Here is a 24,207-nt window from a genome sequence, read left to right as displayed (position 1 = left end):
AGTGTGATGAAACACCTCTTGGTTTTAGGTCACTGTAATTGTGCTGACCCTCTGTGGTTGCTTTCCTGGTTTATGCTGTGAGAATGGTTGGGTCCTTGAGCTCAGATGATCCAGTGAACACGCAATAGTTACATGATGGTAAAACCCTTTCTTATGTCGTTATAATTTCTTAGATTTTTTTGTCCTGGGTCTTGTGTGTTAGTCTTGTTGCAAACCTCTCTGATGCAAATATCTCAAACCATGAATGTTTAATATCAGAAAAAGTATCTGATAAAAATATCTATGCAGGATAAATACTTAATATACTTGAAATAAAACAAGGATCTGATCTTATCCTGCAAGTGATTTGTCCCTGATTTCCTATTTTGTTTGGCTTTTTCAAGTAGCCAGAGAAGTGAGCTGAAATCAGAGAAAAGGAAAAAAAAGATTAAGCCTACTGTGCTCCACCCAAAGCTGTTTAAATGGAACGTTTCAACAGAGACGTCTCAGAAACCTTTTTTTTTCTCTTACTTTCCTTCTTGCTCAAACACACAGTGACACATAGATACAGGACTCAAACAAACACAGAAATGCAGTCCCCAGGTGATACCTCTGGCTCTGCCTAATGTAGTGTGAGGTAATGCTTCTAGGAAAGGATGGAGAGGTTGGAAAGGGAGGGAAGGGGTTGTCTGCGGGGTGAGAGAGACGCTAGAGAAAGAGTGTCCCGCAGCTGTGTGGCCTGGATGTGTTGCTGTGTTTGGTGCGAGACAACCAGTGGGCTCCCCCTATGAATTCATCATCAGACTATCAACGCAGACACGCCCAGTCAACACAGAACACAAAGCACGGCCTTGATATTTGGTCACCCTGCTAATGTCTTAATACCGTCCATCATATCTTCCATGTTTTTAATGATTCTGTTTTATGCTCGGAAAAGTGCTGAAGCAGAAAGAGGTCATTGTAGTAGCAGACAGAGTACTCATCGTGGTCTTAAATAACATGTCATCCTCCCTTCCCTTCTGTCCAATTTTACTCTAATCCCACACGGCTTGAAGCTGGGGATCTTAAGATAGAAAAGCAGCTTCAATTAGATCCAGCAGACACCTGATCTGTATATCAGACCCAGATCTGTAGAGGGAAATGTCAGAACTTGAATGACAAGGATTAGTGAAGCTGGTCTGAAGGAATTCTACTGCACATGCCATTCATTTGGGATGCAGGTTGTAACTGTGCTTACTACAGATGGGATAAAGGCACGGTAAAGAGGAATGGAGAGAAGCTGGGCATAGTTAAGTTAAAAATAAGTCAATTACAGCAACTTACAGTATACTGATCTAAAAGCATGGGCGAGCAAATAAAACTAGCAGAGTAGAATTTTAGATGTAAAGGTTCACCACTGAAGGAAGTATTAGTTATGCTCTTCAAAAGCCTTTAGTAAACTACATATTGAGGGGCTGTGTGGTTGTGGGTCGATGATATGCTCAACATTCACCTTCAGACTAAATCAAAGGCCAAATCTTTCACTGTGTGTGTCCTCGAAACCCTCATACTAAACCTAAACATCCCTGTACCCCATTCTGAGACTTGCCTTTAAAACGTGGCTTTGTGTTTACATAGTGAGGTGATGCATTTTGGGGCTGCTGTGACCTCATGGTCTTAGAAAGCTGCTGGCACAATAATGAAGTGAAAACTCTCTCTCTTTTTCTCTCTGTCTCTCTCTCTCTCACACACACACACACACTCACACCAGATCACAAAGAAAGAAAAAAGGTTTTCTGGGAGGGGATAATCCTCATATTCCATTAGAGCATATACGAGGATCTGGGAAAGATTCAAAGACTAATTGTGCAGAGTTGTTCTTTTTGCCACTGGACAATAATAATAAACTTTACTTCCCATTGATTTCATAGGAAAACAAACATCTTAGCAAATCAAAGGTTGCAGACTAACAATAAAATACAATGGCTTTCAGCTGCAGTGACAAGGTAGTGGTTGGATTTCCCTTGCCACTAAGCCCTATTTATCCTTACGGCTGCCATTTACAATGCATAAGGCATTGTTAAAGCACTTAACCACCACTCAAGAGACCCAGGTTTATTTCCCCGTACAGCTGTAGGGGGAAACAAAAGTATCAGACAATTTTATTGGAAAGGTCACATTGGAGTCTACACGCAACCCTGGCCAAATGGTGGACCCCCAGCATCGACAGGGGACCCTGGTAACAATGGGAATTGGCAACACTAAATTGGGAACAAAAAAAGAAGTAAAGGAATGCTGAAAATATAAGGCCAGTCCCAGGACTTATAACAGTATGCCCACTAAAAGATGCTCTGAGACACAAATTGGGCCAAATAACACCAAATTGCCTGAATCATATTACAACTAGAAAGTAGTAAAATGATTCACTTGACCTGTATCCCATGTTTGACTGCAAAAAGCTTGACACAGGATTCAAGTTTGGTGTAGAAAGGTTACACACAGGTCAGTCCTAGAGGTTTTACAAGGGCCATTCTTGTTAGGAGGGTCCTGGACTGACAGTCCTGCAAGATTTCAGACTAATTATCTATCGCTCTTCAGTGGATAATGTGACTGTGTGCGGATACACAGACGGCATGTATTTAACACCACTTTTAAAATGTTACGGATGTTGATAGTGTGTTGTGAAATCTGTACCACAACCACAGCAGACAGGCAACTTAGTTTGGAGTTGCAACACAATAAGCTAAAAAAAAAAAAAAATTTAACCAGGAGATTCCTTCAATAGAGTATGACTCTACTGACAGATAGAAAAAGACAGATAGTTATTTGATAGGAAAAATCATAAGATGTAAATCAGCAAAGGGCTGTTCCAGTAAACCCCTTCCGTAAAAAGAAGTCTATTTAAAGTCTAATTTTGGCTGGCTCTGTAAATTCGGAAAAAAAGAACCTTACTTGGTATCAAGTAATTTTGTTTGCATGAGTTTTCTCTTTCTTCCTTTACTTCTATTCCCTGAAAGACTATTATAGCATTATCGGTTTCTGGCAAAGAGTCCTGTCTTTCAGCAGACTGTTTTCTGTGTGAGATGTGTCTCGGGTGGTTGCCATGACGCCCCCCCCCCACACACACACACACACATACACACACAGTGCAGCTGTGACTGAAGGGTGCCCATGTGTGAAAGTTGTGCAGATTGCTCCCTCTGGTGGGGTGAAGGTAGTCTCTGTTCAATTGAAACATGAATTTATGAAACTCGATGATACATAACATTCCTAGCATGAACACACTTGGTACGATGGTAGCTAAGCAGACTAAAGCACAACCTTTTTTAGTGAATTAGGGTGCCAGTTGGAGGACGATCTCTGGGACTAGGGGACCACCACAAAATACACCCAATGGTTTATAGACCATTTAGACTGCAGGCTCTACAACTGCATTTGCTGCACTGCTGCCAGTGGCCCATTTGTCCTCAAAATTTAAGATGGGATGGATGATGGGATAAAGGCACAGCAACGCTGTTAGAACTTCTGACCCTCTTATCAATTACTTTCTAACATGAAACATGAATCATGAATCAAGCCTTGAAACATTTCTAACATGTTTCAAGGTTTGATTGAAAATTAATATCATATGCTGGGTCTTTGCCATAGCTCAGGGTTTAGTCAATATGACCCAGTGGATACACTGATTACTAATGGAGCATAATATTTCACATTAGGTGGTTATTGAAGGCCCTGCAGATCCACACGGGTGTTTTCAGTTATTCTGGGTAATTAGATCTGCTCAGTTTGAAGTTACTTGAGGAAACCAAACTCCTTAATGAGACTGATAAAGGTGTAATTTCATCCCAGTAAAAGGTGCATAATAAAACTATAGTCAGGGAGATATCAATAGGACTTTTTAACAGAGGTCTTTTTGACATGTCACAGTCATAAAAATACAGGCCTACATAATGAAAAAAATTAATGATGGCTGAATTCCATTTAGCTGCTTATGTTTCAGGGTCCTGATATTGTGCATGCCCCCCCCCGTACACCATCATGACTTACTGGGACACTTAAACAGAACAAAGCCATCATTAATGTTGTTAGTAACACGTGTTTTTCCTACTATGACAAGTCAAAATGTCTGATTTGAAAAGGCCTATAAAGTGCAGCCTGCCCAGGGTTACAGTCCTGAGAGGAGGAATAACTAGGTAAAGCCTGAAAAACACCCGTGTTGATGGATCCTGAGTGTGCAGGGTCTTTAAATACAGTTAAGGCCAAATATTTAAGGATGTTGACATTAGTTGTGTTTCTTTTCTTCCCACTATTTATTTATTTTATACAGCATCACTTAGAAATAGTAACAAGGAAGTGAGGTATGTGTATATGTTTACAGGTACAGTATATGTATATGGAAATGTACATGCACATTTGTGTACATATGTATAGATTGATTTTGAAAGTGTGACTTGGCATTGTCATGTTTTTGAAAATACTGTGAAATTCATTAATATTTCAGACAATAATTTGTTGTTTCCAAGGCAATAAAACTAATTATGTAGAGATAATTACTGTAACGTATTCAGGAAAACGCTGCCTGTGAACAATTTTACCTGTGCTGTGAGACAATGTCATGGCTTGATCACTTTGTACATCTGATGTAGGTGCCTGGGCTAACACAGGCATCCATTACATGATGGCAACTATAGATCATATAACTACTGTTATGACTGTGGATATTAAGACCACTTTCCTTGCTTACTGAAGGCAATATAAAAAGTGGTAGGCTTACCTGGTCTGGCCTTAATAGCTACCTTTGAAGAACATAGAAGGTCTTTTATATGGACTTAAATATCCCTTACATATGTAAGATGTGAAAATGTAAGATACCAGGGAATTCTGCTCTGCTATTACGCCAAGTCATATTTTAATGCATAAAGTGAGCCCTTTTATAATGTAAAAACAAAGTGTGGCTGTAATGAACATGTGAGCTGCAAGACATGTCTTTTAACTGTAGACTGAAGTTTGGGAAGTTAGTTATAGGGTCTTATTTGAGCTTACAAAAACATACTATTTAAATATACGCTCTGCATCAGTGAAAAAAAAGAAAGAACTATGTAGTAGTACTATTTAGAACCTCTAATGTTTTTTAATATATATTTTATGTCCTTTTTGTCCGTGGACCTGGAAATATAGTTAGCTGACTGATTGATGATTGAAAACAAATGACAAGAAAAAAAAATCCAAAATTCAAGGATAATCTGTCGATTTCACAGCAAAACTTTGTGAGAATGAAGCAGATGAGAATGAAGCAGTGCCCAACAAAGCCAGTCTCCCCTCTTTTAATAGACAACTAATGGAGAAAAATGAATGATGAATCCTAATGAAAAACGGGGTGTGGGGCAGGAGAGGGGTCTGTGTTTCCAACCATCCATGTCATATAATTTTGACTGTGATAAATTAAAGAAAATTATTGCAAAAGTAAACTGTGTATTCATTGTAGGAGGTATCATTTATCACCTCCTGACCTGTCAGACTACTTAATCAATGAATGCCCATGCATTAATCCATCTTCAGTCTTTCCATAAAGCTAACACTGGATGTCCAATGGAAGTGGTGATTCATCAAATTCTGACCATGGGAAAAAAAATGACCAAAAAAAAAAAAACACACACCGTCTCTGTTTGGGCGACACCACACGCTGAACCAACTTTAAATGAATACAATAATTTAAACAATATTTATTTATTTATATTTTCATAACAATTTGATGACAACTCATAAAGGTAAAAGAAATAACTATGAAGGAATGATGATACTGTACATTAACATTTTTAAAGAATAGCACCATGGATGTCACCTGCCCTGGTCAGTCTAGGCTTTAGACCCGAAGGTTTTCACCAGCCACGAGGGTGTGGCTGGTAAAAACCGGATTTTCAGGTCAGTGGTTATGTTAAGGGTTAGGGTAAGTCTCCAGGAAATCAAAGTGACGTCGATCAACATGTGTGTGGGGGGCGTGTGTGTGTCATCATGACAAAATGTAGTCCTGTAGCAGGAGCTACCAGAGAGTTGGTTTTGATTACTTGGGCAGGAGTTTATATGTCTGTCTTTCTGTCTGTGGTCAGAATTTGTCACCATGATAGCATCACAAGACCAGCTGTGCAAGATGCAGTAAAGAAACTTTACAGGTGTGTAGTTGGGATCAAAATGAAGGCCGTGTTGGAAGGTGGGTGTGGTCCGACCCATGAGTACTGAGACTTTTCAGAGATAAAGGGGTTGAAGCTGAAGCGCAAACATCTGCTACTGCTGAGCCAGGAAAAAAGGTGTGAAGTAGACTACATTTAACCAGATAATATAATTTTTAAAAGACAGAATTCAGTTTTTGTCTTCATTTTGCCACCGGTAACAATATTTTCTCCTGTTTTACTACCTGTACCACTGAGGAGGGAATTGTGGTTCAGATCAAGTTGGTCCATCACCAATGGTTTGGCAATTTATGAAAGTTTAGCCAGTTACTTTGAGTAGTTAGCTGTTAGCTGTGAACTCTCATTTGTGAAATTGCCATTACATTATGGATTTTGAGGATTTTCCATTATTTAGGGGCTACTAATAATGGTATTAAGTATCTAATATGATACTAATTTTGATTTGAGACATTCGAGCGTCTGGAATATTCATGTGCAGATTATATGGTAAATCAAATCCAAACCATTTCTTCCTTCTGCAGTTTTCACATTTTTTAAGCAGCCTTCACATGTAAGAAAAAAAATGCATGGAAACAGTCTTTTTAGAAGTACGTTTCTAAAAGTTTTTTGTTGAAAAAAAATTTGGGCTCAGCCCCTGGTGGTTAATACTCCAGCGAATGCCTGTGAATAGCACCATATTCAATTGTTTGAATTTTATTGCTTTGCTTTCCAAAAACAGATTACCAGAAATATATTCATTACAATATGGCAACATTTTTAAAGATATTGTGCTAGGGATCTCTTTCCCTAGCATAGTTGGTATACGGCAGTTTGTATAGGTTTTGTAAATTTTTTCTTAAACTTCAAACAAAGGGACAACTCACTCATTAGGACACTGCATATTACTAATACTGCAGAAATGTAATATGTTGTGCGACATTCACATTAATATGTCCTTCCCACGTGGAAATTATATTGATGCTATTGTCCTCAGCTTGCAGATAGTAGTACCACAAAAAACACTGCTCAACTCAGCTTCAAACAAGGTACAGATGAACAGTAATGTCAGTCCTTCTTCTTCTTCTTTGTTTTTTGAGGTCTATCTGCAGTTGGCAAACAACAAACTTGGTACATTATTGCCACCAACTAGTAGGGAGTGTGGATCAGAATACGATATTACAAGCATGTCTCCTGTAAAAACTGTCCCTCACTGATCCTTTTCCTACTTTGACATGAAACTCTGGAACAATAAATGCTACATCTATTTTATTAACTAAACTCTTTGATGCATATGTGTCAATCTGGACGTAACTACAGTAACTATCAATATATGCCTGTATGGTATGTGAATTAACAATAAACACTCTAACCTTGTTCTTCTTTTATATTGATGTAAAATCTACTGCGGTGTCAGGAAATATCCACAGTGGTACTGCTGGCAATGGTACTGTTGGACTAGAGTTTAATTGAATACTTTAAATTCTGTTTCTTTTTGTGTCACAATCTATCCAAAGCGTTTTGTTTTCCTCCTCTCCTTCTCCCATCAAGGTTTTAAAGTGTCTTGTGTTGGGTGATCTTGACTATGCCCTGTAAATTTACCCAGTAATTCAGTGATAGCTGTATCCTTCTCATTTCTAGAGGCATTTCTGCCATTTCCATCTGTAATTCTGCTGGTCAGTTTGTTTTAAATGCACCTGTGCAAAATCCCAAAGCCTGATACAGAATATTATCTAACCCTTTGAGAGATGTGCTTGCTGCCCTCCTTAAATAGCAAAACTAATATATTTTTTTCCTTTTTTCGGATGGTCACATACTGCACTAGTTGCTTGGTTTGTTGTAAAACATGACAATAACGCATCGGGTCCTGATTAGATGTATTGCAAGAGTTACACTGTTGAGCAGTAGCAACGAAACCTTTAAAAGAAATTCACCCTTGGCGTTTTGGAATTTTCCAATGAGTGTTCAAATGTTACAAATTTCAATGTCTTGCCGTTACTTTATGTAGTTTATTTGTTTTCCGCACGGAACAGGAATGCAGCATTTGACAAATCAGATAGAAAAAAAAAAAGAAGCCGCAGGCAGGAAGGAAGGCCGCCCTCTCATGTGACGCATGGTTCGCGCTACGGTACGCCATTTGTGTCTAGCAGCAAAAAGCGCGGAGAGTGGAAATAGTCGTATAACAAGAGGTAAGTTCACTTAAGAAATGACGGCATTACCTAATTATTAATCGAGTTGCTTTCACTGAAACGATAGATGACTCCCTGGGTTGTTTTCAAGCACTGTTTCGGCACTATAGACCAATGTTTTAGAGGTCGATGTTAGCCTCCTTTTTGGGCCTCTGTGCTGCCGTCGTTTTCCAAGCCTGGTAGCGATCTAGACCCGCCTTTGTCTTGCTGTCATTGGATTCCACAGCTGATCTAGCAGTTTAATTGGACGTGCTGTGCGTATCTCAAAGTACATTTGGGGAACATGTTGCTAGTTAGCATGTTAGCCGCGGTAACCAACCGCAATACTCACAACAAGTTAACCTAACTTATACCCTGGTGCAAGTCCCTTTTACGGCGTGAAAAGAGTTTTCACACAGCCTTTACAGACGTTGTTGCCTCAGTTTCCCATGTGCGGTCTAAAACCTGTTCAGCCAACTTAACATTACTTTTAAGCTAATGTCGGACGCTGGGAGTTGGTGTCCAACCGCTGGAAATTCACCCATATAGAGTTAACAGTTGGAGTTACCATGTCGACAGTGTAGCTACGTTGTGATCAAAGTCATGCTAAACGGCGACATAGCTGTACCAGAGGAAGACAGCATCAGTTGTCCATCTCTGAATGCGGTCCCAACCGACACCGATGCCTTCTGTTGAGATACTAGTCGATCTCTGGTCTGTACGGGGGACGCGACAACGAACTCCCAGTTATAACCTGGAGACATAAATGCGACACGATTTAAGAGCCGTTATAGTTCACCCAGAAGCCACTCTTAATTCCGGCGTGCATTGATCTTAATTTTAGCGACCGAATAAGTTGCCCATTGCTGAATATCCCAACTTGAAGGTGTCCCTTCTGCTAATCCTGTAGTCGTATTCTACCAAAACACACACGCGATGGCGGTAGTGAGCGCACTGAGCTCATTGGTTGACCATAACAGAACCTGTATGAAGCGACATGGTTCCCCAAGTTCATTTTCAGTTGATACTGGGTTTAGATTGGCAAGTGCAAATACGATGAGTCTTGTTAGCAGTACACACGTGGATTTAGGTAAAGGACATTATCCACTGTTTCACATAAATCCTCATTTATTTTAAAAATGATAACGATTAGATATAAGGGATTTAAAACATATTTTACCTTTGTGATAATTTACATATGGATTGCGGAGAATGGGTGGAACATTATATAAATTGCTCAAGATTACCTCTATATTTTATACAATTAAGGGACATAGTCATCACTTTCACTACAATATGTAGCAAAAAGAAACTTTAAATACAGAAAATACAAGCACAGACTAAAACACTTCCTAAGTTGCACTGCATCTTTGCCACTAAAAAACAAACGTTGAAACTACTGCAACTGTGCGATGCGTTACAGTTATGGATATTCATTTTTAAATGTTAAGATGTACTTTAGTGATATAATTCTGGCAATGACTGTAGCTCCACTGAATCATGTCTACAGGCATTTAGTGATGCATCTTAAACCCACAATGACATATGTATACTCCATTTAATAACTGTAACTTAAGTGGACGTGTGTTTTTGCTCGTTTAATAAGCAGCAACCGCCAGCTCTCATGATGGCAGCAGTTTGTATCTGGAAGCACTAGATGGCGACATTTACTTGTGTTTGGTCAGACAGTGTTGCTGAAGGATTGATTGCTTTTAAGAAGCTTGTGGTTAATTGCACAGTTTGTGGCTAATGCACTCAGTTTGTTTTCTCAATTTTTTTTCATTCACTTAATTGTGTTAGAGACAGTAACACAGTAACACAACAGTGTTTTGTTTTGTTTTTCCCCAGGAAGTTTGATCCAGAGTTGATGATAGCAATCAACATCTATGCTAGTTGTGATTATAGCAGGATAAGATATGGATAAAACACTGATATCAGGAAAGAAGGCTGAAAGTGACACCAGTGGGAAGGTTGAGACCGATGATGTGGAAATGGAGGAAAGTAAAAGATACTCACCCAGCAGGACTCCCGAGCCCGGTGAAGCAGATGAGGAACTCGCTGTGACGCCGCGGCCAGACTGCGTACCTGAAGACGGGGAGGGTAACCTCTGCACAATTTGTGGCTTCTCAGCCAAATGTCCAAGATCACTGAAGATTCACTATGCACGAAAGCATGGAAAGAACTCAAAGAACAGTGATAAAACTGCAAAGCCAGCTGAGAAAAGTGAAAATATGTCTGATGTCAGTCCAGCTGAAAACCAACAGGAGTCAGACATGGAGACAGAGAGTGGTGCTGAGGTTAAACAAAACGAGGAGTCTGATCTTTTGGAATTGAGGTCAGCAGCCAATGACAATGGCATGAACACAAAAAGTTTAACTAAAAAGCAAAGTGTATTAGACAAACAGCAGGCAGATCCTACCCAAGAGAGAAGAGTAAGTAAGCGAACCCCCAAACCTAAGATGATTTACTCTTGCAACTACTGTGGGCAGGAATTTAGGGACAAGGCTCCTCTAGATCTTCATGTCCGGAGATCCCACGCCAAAGACACCCCATACACATGTGAGTATTTGAGTATGCAAGTAGATTTTGGGTGAATTGTAATTTGATATAATAATGGTAATATATGTTAATTGTAGTCATGTCTATTTTTACTCTTTCTGCATTTATTGTTCAAAGTTATAACTGAGGAAATTTTTTTTTACCTGAATTGTTTAATTGGGTGGTTGGTAAGACTTGAAAAGTGTTTGTCTGAAATGTCTTTTAGTTGATGCTGATGAGAACATGGAGGATGAAGAGGAAGCTGAGGATCGCGGCAGCCCTTTGAAAGCGACTTCAACACGAGTGGCGCCCAAACATGCGCAAAGCAGGTTCCAGCTGAAGTGTGCACACTGTGATTTTAGGGTCAGTACGCCTGCGCTGCTGGAGAGCCACGCTCGAGTCAAACACCTGGACCAGGAGTGGTACCGCTGCAAATTGTGTAACTTTTTTTCAGCCACACCTGAGTGGATGGACGCTCACTTGTCCTCGGATAGCCACATGCAGCAGCAGACAGGGAAGAAAAATGCGGAATCTTCCGCATTTGAAGTCTACGTTGAGTGCATAAGCAGAGACAGTGCTGGAGATGGTGCAAATGTAGATGATAGGCCTCAGGCTGTTGGAGAAGGGGTAGCTACTTCAACAGAAGGAGACCAGGAAACTGAAGAGACAGTGGAAGCTGCTAAAGCTGTGTTGGTTGAGGGGGAAGATGTAGAGCTTGAACCCCCCAGAAAGAAAAGAGGAAGACCGAAGCAAGGGTCCACGACCACTTGTGGTTACTGTGGCCTGGTAGTGTCCAACGCTACCAACCTCAGTGTTCATGTTCGCCGTAAACACAGCAAGGAGTATGGATACAGCTGCACTCTGTGCAACTACAGCTGCGTGACCAAAGGAGACATGGATCGTCACTGTATCACGAAGAAACATGTTAGACGTGCACAAGAGTGTGCAAATAAGAACCCAGTCAACAATCACACAAGTGCATCACTGCAAGAGCCCACAAGTATACAAGCCCAGGAACCAAATGCAGCATCACTGACCACCAACAAAGAGCAGGAGTCTAACAACACGGCCTCTAAAGAACACAGCGGGGAAGAGCCAACTCAGTCAGACACAGGCCAGAAAAAAAGTAAATATGACTCTGTTAATGCTTGCAGGCACTGCGATTTTGTTGCTCAATCAATCCCTTCACTCCATCTCCACGTCAAGAGAAAGCACACCAAAGATTTTGAGTATGTCTGTCTAGCATGTAGCTACTATGCCGTAACAAGCAGGGAAATGTCTCGCCATGCAAACACAGAGAAGCACAAACAGAAAAGCCAGAAATACCTGGAGCCACTGGGGGGTGAGGGACAAAGAGCTTTGGCACTCCCGTTGAAGCTGAAGGAGGTCATTGAGCTTGCTGGGGCAAACCCTAACCCTGAATTTGAACCCCCTAGCCCCACAGAGGAGTCTGAATCTTGTTCTGAAGACAGTCAGGCTATGGAAAGTCAGAATACAGCTGCACCCTCCTTCACCACAGGACCTGTCGATGCTGTGGTTAGTGTCGCTGGCGGTGCAGATAAGAAGCAAGCGGAGAATATGACATGTTCCACTGGTGGAGAATCGGATCCGACCAACCAGACTATTAGACTTACAGTACTGTCTGAACCCCAGCAGGCTCCAGCAGACCTTCAGCCTGCAGGTGACCAGTCTAAACAGCAAGAGAGCCAGGGGGAGGGGGGTAAACAGGCAGACGATGAGCATTTACATGCTAATGTGATGATTGTAGATGCAAAAAGCGACAGCTCTCATTCAGATACACAAATGTCCAAGGCCCTCCCCTTCGATGCTTGCATTGTATCCATGAAGGCCCTTGCTGAACAGGAGCAGGCGCTGCAGGAAGGTCTGGCTCTGGAAGGTGAAGCTGCTGTGATATGTCTCACTGGAGGCTCACCGATGCCTCCCGGCTTCCAGGCCCCAAGTTCTGCATACGTTAAGAAGCTCAAACCCAAGGAAGTGAAGTTGAGAGAGGAGGCCAAAGGAAGCAGCTCTCGCATACGCTGCGAGGATTGCGGCTTCATGGCCGATGGCATCAGCGGCCTCAACGTCCACATCTCAATGAAACATCCTTCCAAGGAGAAGCATTTCCACTGCTTGGTGTGCGGCAAGTCGTTCTACACCGAGAGCAATCTGCACCAGCACCTGACAAGTGCGGCCCACCTCCGCAATGAGCAGAACAGTGTGGAGGAGCTGCCTGAAGGGGGAGCGAGCTTCAAGTGCGTGAAATGCACAGACCGCTTCGAATCGGAGCAGGATCTCTTTGTTCACATTAAGGAGAAACACGAGGAGCTCCTCAGAGAGGTCAACAAGTACGTGTTGGAGGACACGGAGCAGATCAACCGTGAGCGTGAGGAGAACCAGGGCAGCGTGTGTAAATACTGTGGCAAGGTGTGCAAGAGCAGCAACTCCATGGCCTTCCTTGCACACATTCGCACACACACCGGTATGTATCCTGCTTCTGTTTGCTCACACACTCTCTCTTTCTCCTACTCCCTGGGTCTCACACACATACTGTCTATGTACACCAGTGTACTATGTACTACATGCAAAGGCTGGCCAAAGCTGTTATCACTCATTTTACATGCAATATTAAGTAAAGATGGATTAAAGGAGCACCTTGACCCTACAGCCAACTACAAGTTTGTTAAAACACTACATGAAAGCACAGTATTGGGAAGATGTTTGTAATACTTAATATCTTATCTTAATTTATATGGACTATAAGATTTTTATCAGAAAAATGTAAAAATACATTTACTTAAATGCAATTTTAAAACTTTACAGTTGCTGCATAAATTATTTAAGCTCCTGTAACTGATACCAATTGGGTTTGTGGTTCTTAAGAGGCAGTTGAACACCTCTAGTTTTACTAAAAAAATCATAATAGGAACAGCGTAATCTCTTTGTGTAGCTGCTCAGCTCTGAGGCCTCTGTTTTTAGCTACGACAGTATTGAGTGGGGAGATACAGCCTCTTCTTCTGCATATCAGGCTAATGTTAAGGCTACTATCTACTGCAGCCAGGTTATAGCTGTTGCAGTAGAGATGAAGGTAAAGATTGATTGAGCTTCAGACCAGCAAGAGAGAGGCTAATGGACCCCAGATTGGGATTCCCTGAGCAACGCTTGGTCAGAGACATGTGCGACTCATAATTGATGTGTCCATTACCAAGACTCAGTTGTAATTATAGTCAATAAGTCTCTGTAAATGTGTTAAAGCTTAGGCTAAAAGCATTGGAGGTCCAAAGAGAGGTGGGCTAATAATTTAAAATAATCAATGCAGACGTATTCAAAGGCTTTAATTTCCCTTGTGTCTGAATGTCCATGTTTGTGTATATATGTGTGTGAGCACTTGTAGGCCTAGTGAATGTGTGTATATGTCAGCCTTCATGGCTAGCTGATTATCCTCAATCCATTAAAATTTATCTTGTCATTTATAATGCAAAGCAGGGCTGCGTTGTTCAGGGCTTCGGCTGCAAAATGTCCGGCAGGTTAAGAACATAGGGCGCTCAATTACTTTTCCCTGACCATGTGTATTAATTGCTTTTAAAATCAACTTAATGCAGGAACGAGATGTGAGGGCGCCATCAATAAATGCCCTTCCCTGCCTTCTACGGTCCATCCCCCTTTTAGCCCAAACTTTAATGGGACTTTAATTGAAGTCTATGCTTTGTGCCTACCACATGTGTACATGAGTGTATGCGTCTTTGTGTGTGTATGAAGTGTCTGTTGAACGGGAGGTAAAACAGGATTGTTTACACTTTTGGACTCGTGACAGTGGATGGTTTGTGTAGGTATTGTAGCTTTGTCATGTAACTCTTTCTCAAAAAACCCAAAGAAAATATACCGTACATATCCTCACTGAATACTGGTCAAGTACTTCAAATAGTGTGCTGATTTCACTCTTTCACACTTTCACACTTTCATTATGTCCGCATATACCCATAACCGCAAAGGGCTAAAATGTGCTGCTGTAAAATATCCTGCTATTTTGTTACTTCTGTAGTATAAGAGAGATAACCAATATATTTGCTGGGGCAGAGGAATAAATTAACTTAAAGGAAACTTTCTAAACATTTAGGTCCTTTTTTATGCTATGTATGCCATTCACCTTGTGTGCCAAAGTCAGATTGCTTACTGCTCAAATCAGATTGCTTAAAGCTGTAAGAATTGGAGGTTAAAATCATGATGATTAATGTTGAGCCCCTACTTTCTTCTTATTAATGGTAAGTCTGTATGTATTCATGATTTTACCCCGTGTCATAATTCTTGAGTTTTGAGGTCACTTTCTTAGTGTTACTTAAGAAAATGAAAGCTGTGACGCTGAGGTCCCAACAGATGGCTTCAAGTCAAGGGCACGTTCTCAGGTTTCAAATGATGAATAGTTTGCTTTTTAGGTTTACTTCTTTTTATTCAATTGAGTTATGTTCTTGTTTATACGATTACATGTCCACTTTCATTTATGCAGTTCTTATTTGTGGAAAGCACCTATTTTTCTTCATTTTGACAACATATGCCAGTTGTTATTATTGCTAAGTTCCTTCATTACATTGAATTATTCACCTTTTTATGGTGGTCGTTTATGCTGGGAATTTGTTTGTGGGGCTGTGGAGTAGCACGGTGGGGGTCTGCCAGTTTCTGGGCTGGGAGCACGTCCAGATCCTTTTAATTAAGACCAAGTTTTTATTCACTTGATTAATCAGTGAAATCAGGAGACGGTAGTGGGAGGCTGCACACAAATTTGTCAATTTGTCCCTTAAAGGAAACAAATACACATGCTTGCATTTTGCCAATGAGGGTACAGCTGGAATTTGCATTTTGAGGTAAATTGGTCACTTTTTCACTGAAGTAAGCTGTCTGACCTCAGACTGAGCCTTAACATAATGGACACACATGCTATGCATACATGTTCACACACAGGAAGTGATGTGGGTTTGTGGAAATAAAAGTAAAATGGATAGTGTTCCACTGGCCTGCCTTATGTCAGGATTTTTTAAAATTTCAACACGTGTAACGTTTGAACATAATGTATGTAAATTAACACAGTTTGACCAATTTGGGCTTTTGATATAGAAATCTCTAAGATCCTTGTATCATTGAAGTTATTTAGTGTTTTCCCTTAGGATTTTATCTTTTAGCACGTGTAGAAGCATTTTAAAGCACTTTTAAGACATCATGGGACATAAAAATATCCAAAGCATTGTCTTCCCTCATAGACACTTTATTGAGGGAGAACCTTTTATCAAATTCAAAGTGGATGGCAGGTGTAATCTACATATTATATATTATATTTTATTTATTTTACTGTCATATTACGCCCAAGTCCATTTTGTAAACACATCCAGACCCAAACAGGGTAGACCAAAATGGGCAAAAAAGTAAATACAATTCCAAAGGGTTTTTATTGATGAAGGATGAGATGTTGATTTATCTGCATGAGTTCTGTACTAACCATCACCATCATTCTCTATCAAACTAATCGATGGATTCTAAAATGTAGAAAGTTCAGATGGAGAAAAGCATGCATTTGAAACGGTGAAAGCTGAGTCCAAGTGAAAACAGAAAGTAGATTTTAACAAGACTGAAGTATTTACAGCTCTAGATTTAATTGCTGTTTTTCCATGCCAGTGCCTCCTGCTGCAGCGGTCACCATGCAGGCAGTGGAGGAACTGGTGAAACAGTGTGTGCAGAGGGAAGTGTTCAGGCTTCAGAAATCTTTGGATGAGCTGGCAAAGGACCTCGAGTGGGCACTGGAGGTCAACTTGTCTCTCAGGAGAGCTGTTGGAGAGATGGGGTGGCAGCTAATCAAACTTTGTGAGGATAACCATTCTTTCCAACAGACTCCTCAGATGATGGCTGAGAGGGTAAACGCCAGGGATGATGGCGGTGACCAGAACCGTGAACAGCGGCATTTAACTCCATTGCAAAAGTAGTTTCCCCTGTTGAACCTTTCGTCCTCTCCTAGCCCCCCACAGACACGGGCCTACAGTTCCTCCTCAAGTTGTGCAGAGACATGATTTTCACCTCACTTGCCACGATTGCCGGATGGGGCTTCCACTAATAGCTCTACACCAGCTGTATGAACACCATCAGCTCCTAATATCTTAAACCATTGTTCTGCAGACTGTGGATCCAGAGGTAGAAGACAGAATTTTTAGTATTGCCCCCGGCCTCCGGATGATTATGCAGCAAAGATGTTTATGATGATTGTGGACTTCTCCACCTACCTGTTCTGGGTGCAGTAATGGCCCAGGGATGTCATTCTCAAGTTAAAGGAGCTTCTTCAGAACCACTTTGAGGACATTTCAGACCGGCTGTTTATGAAAGAATGAGAAATCCCAGGAAGGTGGATCCCAGGACAGAAAGGTTTTTTTGGTTGAAAAAGACTTATTATACATCTGGCCTTGTCTTTAGGATAATGACCGTGACATAGGTGTACAGTAAATCACTTTGGTGCTGCTGACCAATTTTCAAATTGCAAATGTCAGGTTTTCTTTGTTTTATTGTGTATTCAATCATGTACTGTATATTTATGGGACATAAAGGATGTGGGTCTATTTCCAAATATTAAATTTTGATTAGTACTCTTTATGTTGCAAAATGGCAAATTCTGGTGGTACAGTTCTATTTACTGCTCATACTTAACCTTTCGTTTGTTGTGGAAATATTACCAGCTGTTAGAGATTTTTATTTTCCTTTTTTTTGTACTTTAGGGAAGGGTGCATGGTTTAAGTTGTCTTTAGCCAATTAAAGACTTTAGTTTCCTGGGCTTTTACATTACAGTACTACATATAGATACTTAAGCAGCAGTACCCAAAGCTGTCCTACAGGAAGAAATGTGTTCCATAGTTCCACTAATGGGCCATCAGTAGAGAGGACACCCACCCTCAATAAACCAGGCAGCCACACACAGATGCTCAACTGGAGTGCACCACTAGGAATCTGTAGCCTTTCTCTACCAATTTTACACATGACGTTCAGTTTATACATCATGAAGAGTACTACTCAGCCTGTGGAAACAGTTTCATAATGTCTTCTGTGGCTGTGGAGGAAACTTTCCAAAGTTTGAAAACTAACCTTCTGAATGTCATTTGGTTTATCTCCACTTGGACTTGAGACTAAAATGTTTAATAGAAGGTGGTTTTGAAAGAAGTGAGCATCTAGGCAACAAGGGGTTAATGAATGATGCTATCAAGTTGCATTATGGGAAATGAAAGATCCAATGTTTTTGGGCCTTGATGCACACTATGGACCAAAACTCAGAATCTGCTGCTTCAATTTTTATATATTTTTTAATGTGTCTGAATCACCGCAGTATCTCTGTAATACAGGGGCATATTTTAAAAGCTTTTGTTTTTTATTTCCTGAGTACTAGCCACAGATGCCATCAAACTGTGTCAATTTGCCACTGCAGGAGTAAGGGACCCTTTTCTCTTCTTCTCTTCCCCTTTAACATGAAGTTACGGTATATTTTTCATAGGTTGCCAATGTGCACAATTGAAATTTCCCTAAAAAGAATCATGTTTAGTATTTTTGTGAATTGTGGCAGTGCATTAACCACATTCTAATCCATTCACTGTAATGTAAATCAGATCTCTTAGTAGGCTATAATAATTGAAAACAATGTGATGGATAAAAACAATTTTTAACTGGCTATCTGTGACCCTGACTATAACAGATGATGATGACCTATATAGGGCTTGCTGTGCAAACTGTGTGGTAGGGCTGTGGCCAACCTGTGGTGGAAATTGGGACACTCTCAAGGGCTAACAGTGTATATTAGCTGGTTGTAGGAATAAATATAACAAAGCAGACATTTATTTCTATACAATTATCATGTATTATTCTCTTCTTCCGTACCTGATGTTAAAGCCAAGGCTATGACAGGAATGTCTGGAGTGTACAAGGCTTAAGCTATCACGTGTGTGCGTAGTGAAACATTGCATGAGGTTGTTCTCTCCTCTCAGGAAATGAATTAGTCATTCCCTGTCTCATCTGGGATGTGAGGGAACCATCGCCCCTATGTGGATGGCAATATTAATTTAACATGACACTGCATTGATGGTCAATTTCAGTTTCACGGAGGCTGTTTAAGTGGAGTGGTGGAGCATTAATGTGATAAGATGTGAGAACTGAGGGACGTTACATCTCTCTCCTCTCTGCCATGTCTCATACTCAGCCAGCCATCTGGACAAATCAGCTCCCCACATGCCTCTCTCTCACCTCAACTTTAGGATGTGTGTGAGTGAGAACGAGAAATTTATTAAGTCTCCTTCTGTTTGTCCATGGGTGATTATGTCTCGTGAATTTAATGTGTGTGTCTGTATGCACATACATAGGTGTAAGGTGGGGTTCTGAATCTAAATGTGGGTAGGTATGTGTAGGTGTGATGGTGGGTGTGGTGTGAATGTGCATGTCTGTCTCTTTGTTTTTTATGGATGTTGATGATTTTGTTGCATGGTTATTTATATTTTTTAGTGTGTGTGAAGGTGCCTGCACATTCAGGTGTGAATTGTGCAGTAATGTATAGGGGTTTTATGTGTTTAGCTGCCTCTATGTGCTCTTGTGTATTTGCCTTTGTAACTGTGTGTAGTGATTTGTGGGTGTGTATGCGTGTTTCTGTGTGTTTGTGTAGTATACTGTAGGGACTTGTGAAATGCAGAGGCTGGCTTTGCTGTTGCCCATGTGTGGACCCCCACCCGCCCCCTGTGTTTTTGGGCCTTGTTAGCACAGACTTGCCTTTCAATCTTCGTTACTGGCTTAAAATTCGATGTGTCGTACTTCCAGCTCACAGCAAGTGAACCGTGTATGAACGAATTAGTAATCTACACAAAGTGCTTAATCAAATCAGCGGTTGCCCCTGGAATAAATATTGTAGAACGTCTTTGGATATTCACTGGGAAAGGGTGAAGGTTTGCTCAGAGATGCGTATGTGGATATCATACCAGGCTGCCACTTAGATTGGAGTGTCGCACTGTGTGACGCTGGCCTAAATCTGGCTCAGGCTGACAAAACTAGGGATAGTATAGGAGGAGTTTGGTATGGTCTCCATTTTATTTTGCCAAATGCTTCTTTAAATTTAATAAGGAAGTGTAGGCTTTAGCATCATATTTAAGAAAATATTTAAATTATTTGGTCGAATGTAGAGTTGGATTTTGTTTGGTGAATCGTGTATATTTTAAAAAAATATATACCTATTTCTTCTGTATTTGTTTTGAGGGACCCGGTTCCCTGTTTTAACATGACTCAGAAGATGTTTGTGTGTCACACAGACAGCACAGGAGTCAGCCCTCGCAGCTCTGCTCTTAAATGACGGATGGCAGGCAGGAGCTTGGCCACTCTCTCAAATGCTGCCCCGCCCTCTGGACTTATTAATGACAATAATTAGGGAGAAACCTCCCTGTGAAACCCACCAGAGTGATTAGCGCTGTAATGATGGAATGGGAGGTAGTGAGCGCACGCAGAATTGATTTACGTATTCGCCCTGACCTTTGGAATCCAATTTACGCATCCACAGGCAAAGGAAGAGTAGGTAAGAGATGAAGGAGGATGACAAAGATAGAGAGGGAACGAAGAGATGCCTGGCACTTGGAGTGGCACTGTACTTTTTATGGAGACGAGACTAAGGGCATCTGTTTTTATAATTCTGAAGTAATTTTGTGGTTGCGAAGTAGGTTGAAGTCCTAGCACAGAACTAAGATGAGTCTTACAGGCCTGGCATTGAACAATGACCTGTAATGTAAAATCTAATTTTTGCCCAGCTGTGATACAGTCATGTTTTATTAAAATTGCCACGTCTTTCTTTCAAACATAATATTATTGCGGCATATGAACTCTCCATACTTTGTTTTACAGGATCTAAGCCCTTCATGTGTAAGATATGCAACTTTGCAACCGCTCAGCTGGGAGATGCCAGGAACCACGTGAAGAGACACCTTGGCATGAGAGAATACAAATGTGACATCTGTGGGTGAGTTACAAAGACAACAGCTTTAAGAGTGACTGAAAACACTTTGTAACTCTAGTTGATAGCTGGACATTTGGTACTTTTCCATCCTTTACTAAATGTCTAGTGTATTCCTGGTCTTTAAGTGTGTGTTGGTGTATGTGTTAGAATTAGACTGATATTCTTAGATAGAAGATATTAGTCTAAAATCAAATTTGCCTGATCAAGTTCGGGACTTAAAAATTAACATTTAGATGATAACATTACCTGCTTCCTCTATAAGCATCTCATATTTATTTGGAAACAAGTCTAGGAATAGTTTAGGAGAAATTTGGTTCAGTTTCCAGAACAGCTGACATAGTTTTTGAGTTGAGAGTTGAACCTGAAAAGCAGACGCCAGTGATGGTAGGTTCCTCCCTTCAGGTGTAGGAAGATTTTATGTTGGTTTGTATGGAGTGATCTGGTAATTATCTATTGTATAGCCAACTTTAAATAGCATTTGTTTCAAGCCAAGACAATTTAACCCTGCCTCACTGCAGTAAGAGAAGTGGAATGGGTTTGAAAAAAATTTGAGGTGGATTGTTTTTTGAAATAGTGAGATTTCGATCTGTAAAAATAAATAAACAAAAACAATAAAACATCCCCCCACACTGTTTAAATTACCTGCTAATCCGAATAATTTCATTAGTATGTTTTAGGGAACCTTGGTGTCCTTTTGGCACCCTAATATTATAGACAAAACACTAAACACATATGTTAATATTTATTGATGCAAGAAAATGAAAAAAAGGCCAAGAGACCAAAAGCAATTCAAAAACTTTAGTAATGGTCTCACCTTAATGTGTGAATAAACTTTCTCTAACCCTTTACTGCTCCCAGGCCCTTCTTAAAAAGACAAATGTATTGCTCGCAGTCAACTTTCCTCGTGATTTAAAGTTAAAAAAAAGAGTTTATTTTACCTTCTTCATGGTTTCAGCTGTACAAATAATCCAAATTGGAAGTTTATGTAGGTAACCACGAGCCTATAAATACCCAGTTCTGCAAGAGTACAGTTATTATCCCACTACCTTGTACCCCCTACATGTCGACCATATGTTGTGTTCAGCTTGTTTCATTCCCGTGGTATACCTCCTCAATGCCTTGCCATGTTCAAATGGATGTGTTAAGCTGTTTAACATGCATTTGGGGAATAAAGCAAATTTCCAGCTTTGTGCCACCATGCTTTTGCAGCTACCCACTCGCTAAGATGAAGACATATGTAGAGTTATTAGTTTCTCCCTCAGTGTAATTCTGTGTAAACCGTTCCATTTAGTTCAGTCGCAGGCTGATTTTGTTCTTCTAACGCTGAGCATAGCGAATGTGTTTATTTGCTCCCACTGATGTTTGCAAACATATTACAGCAGGAGCAAACAAGCTTTGGTTTAAACACAGCTTCTCCTTTAATGAGAGGAAAGGCTCATGTTTCACAAGCCCTCCAGCTGAAATCCTTTTCTCCCAAGTGCTGCAAATGTGTTGGGCTTTGACCAAGCGTCTAGCTTTACATACATGGACACACACACACACACACACACACACACACACACACACACACACACACACACACACACACACACACACACAGAGAACAGTTCTCCAATATGCCTTTAAATGGAACTACTAAATAAAACCCCTGGTTTCACAAATCATGTGGATGGAGGAGCTGTGTGCTGCCAGTGCCAGCCACTGGTGACAAATCGGCCCTGTGTGTGCTTTCAGTACTGACTGATCACCAGGCCATTCCTTCTCTTGACTAAAGAGCAGCAAACACAAAGAAACCCCCAGAAACACCCTCATTAAGGCCAGAGCCATACATACACATGACCTGCTCCCCTCCTCAAACTTTTCACGTTTGATGATATGCCCTTAATCTGAATCTAAAGCACGTTACTAATGGATGGCCATGTTTCAGGTATAATGCATAATGTGATTACCCGTTTTGTTTTGGGTGACCTAAAAAAGTGAGATTATAGGGCGATTAAGCTCTGCATTCTGCTGCGGATACTAATGACGGGGCAACATTTCGCTTAACCAAAAAAGTTTTTCGGGATTTTTATGTGTAATCACCATTCATCATTTCAATTAGCAAAGGACTATGTTTGGGCTGCTTTTTTACAATATAAAATTTGGATTTCATTGATTAATTCCATGCTTTTAGACTCTTGGGCCTCCATGGGGCATGGAGTTTTGTGGGTTTAGTTTATCGGCATTGTGTTTAGAGTATCTGCTCAGCATGTGTTTGTGTGGTTTTTTTTTTCTTTCTTTACCTTTCCAAAAAAAATCTCTCTTCACTGCCATCGATTGCCGTGTTTTCCTTGTTACACTTTCAGACTAGAAGATTACCTTGGCACTGACACTGTGAGCGAAAGTATGTGCTGCACCTTAGCTGTCCACCTCGCTTTAGCTTCAGCTTGCTGCCGCTGGTCTCCTCTCAGGAGCGGGGGAAGTTGTTGATAGTTAAAGATCATATTGTTGTGGCATTTAATTAACAAATGCAAATCCAAGGCCAGGACAGATTGGAACCCTTGACCATGCTGCCAATCAAACCTCGGTGTGCTGGTCAGAGCCTCGCTCATCATTGCTAACACTTTATAGGCTTTTTGTCTCTGCCTCACCATTTTTCCCACTTCCTTCCTACATCTGTTTGTTTCTACCTATCTGATTGCCTATCTTTGTCTTTAGATCTGTCTTAATTTGCCTATAAAGAACTCTTAAGGTGCAAAAACAGCAGAAAAACACAAATTGGCTGTTAGCATGCAAGATAAGATTTCTCATATTTAATTGGTTAAAAAAAAAAAAAATCCTCCAGCATGTGAGATGGCAGATTCTTGTGTTTCCTCCCGGCGTGTTTTGTCCACAGTGGGGCTCGGCCACTTAATGAGCCGCCTCCTCTCCTCCTCCATCATCTACCAGAAAGGCCCTGGATTCAGCATTTCCACCCTCCCGCTCTCATCCTCCCCAAAGATGCAATGGACATCCAGTGCTGTTGTAGGTGTTAAATTATGCATAAACAGTCTAAATGCTTTGAGGCATTGGTTTAATATCTCAGCCTGGGCCTTAAAATTACTAACACTATCATGGACACGGATTGTCCTCTTGTGGACTGCCATTTTATGATTATGGGTCATAAGCTGCCCGTTTCCCAGTGTCACTTCAGGAATTTGAACAAAATTTAAAAACCGTTGCTTCCTAACAACACAGAAAGTTTGCGACATGCTAAAGTTTGTCTTCTCTGCGGAGGAGGCTGCATTGTGTTTTTCCCTCCCTCTCTCATCTCAGTTTCCTTGACTTACTGTTGGAGTAGAGTATATATAGTCATGATTTCATGTTGGGTGTTGTGTGTGTGATTTGACTGTTAACA

The 24,207-nt window shown here is 40.8% G+C and overlaps 1 protein-coding gene across 2 annotated transcripts in view; it reads left to right on the top strand.

Moving 5' to 3' along the window:
* The first annotated feature begins 8,189 nt into the window (after window positions 1–8,189).
* The window catches only part of LOC120784292 (zinc finger protein 407-like), a 155,047-nt gene continuing 139,029 nt past the window's right edge, over window positions 8,190–24,207 (top strand). For both annotated transcript variants that reach the window (XM_040117969.1, XM_040117971.1), the window contains exons 1-4: window positions 8,190–8,311; window positions 10,139–10,849; window positions 11,055–13,310; window positions 20,720–20,834. In XM_040117969.1, coding sequence (XP_039973903.1) covers window positions 10,207–10,849; window positions 11,055–13,310; window positions 20,720–20,834 — 3,014 coding nt within the window. In that variant the 5' untranslated portion in view covers window positions 8,190–8,311; window positions 10,139–10,206. The remainder of the gene's footprint in view (window positions 8,312–10,138; window positions 10,850–11,054; window positions 13,311–20,719; window positions 20,835–24,207) is intronic.

Source organism: Xiphias gladius, chromosome 22, assembly GCF_016859285.1.
Source record: "Xiphias gladius isolate SHS-SW01 ecotype Sanya breed wild chromosome 22, ASM1685928v1, whole genome shotgun sequence".
In the NCBI taxonomy this organism is placed as follows: Eukaryota; Metazoa; Chordata; class Actinopteri; order Istiophoriformes; family Xiphiidae; genus Xiphias; species Xiphias gladius.
The sequence above is the reverse complement of the archived record's forward strand: the minus strand, read 5'-3'. Positions and strand labels throughout refer to the sequence as shown.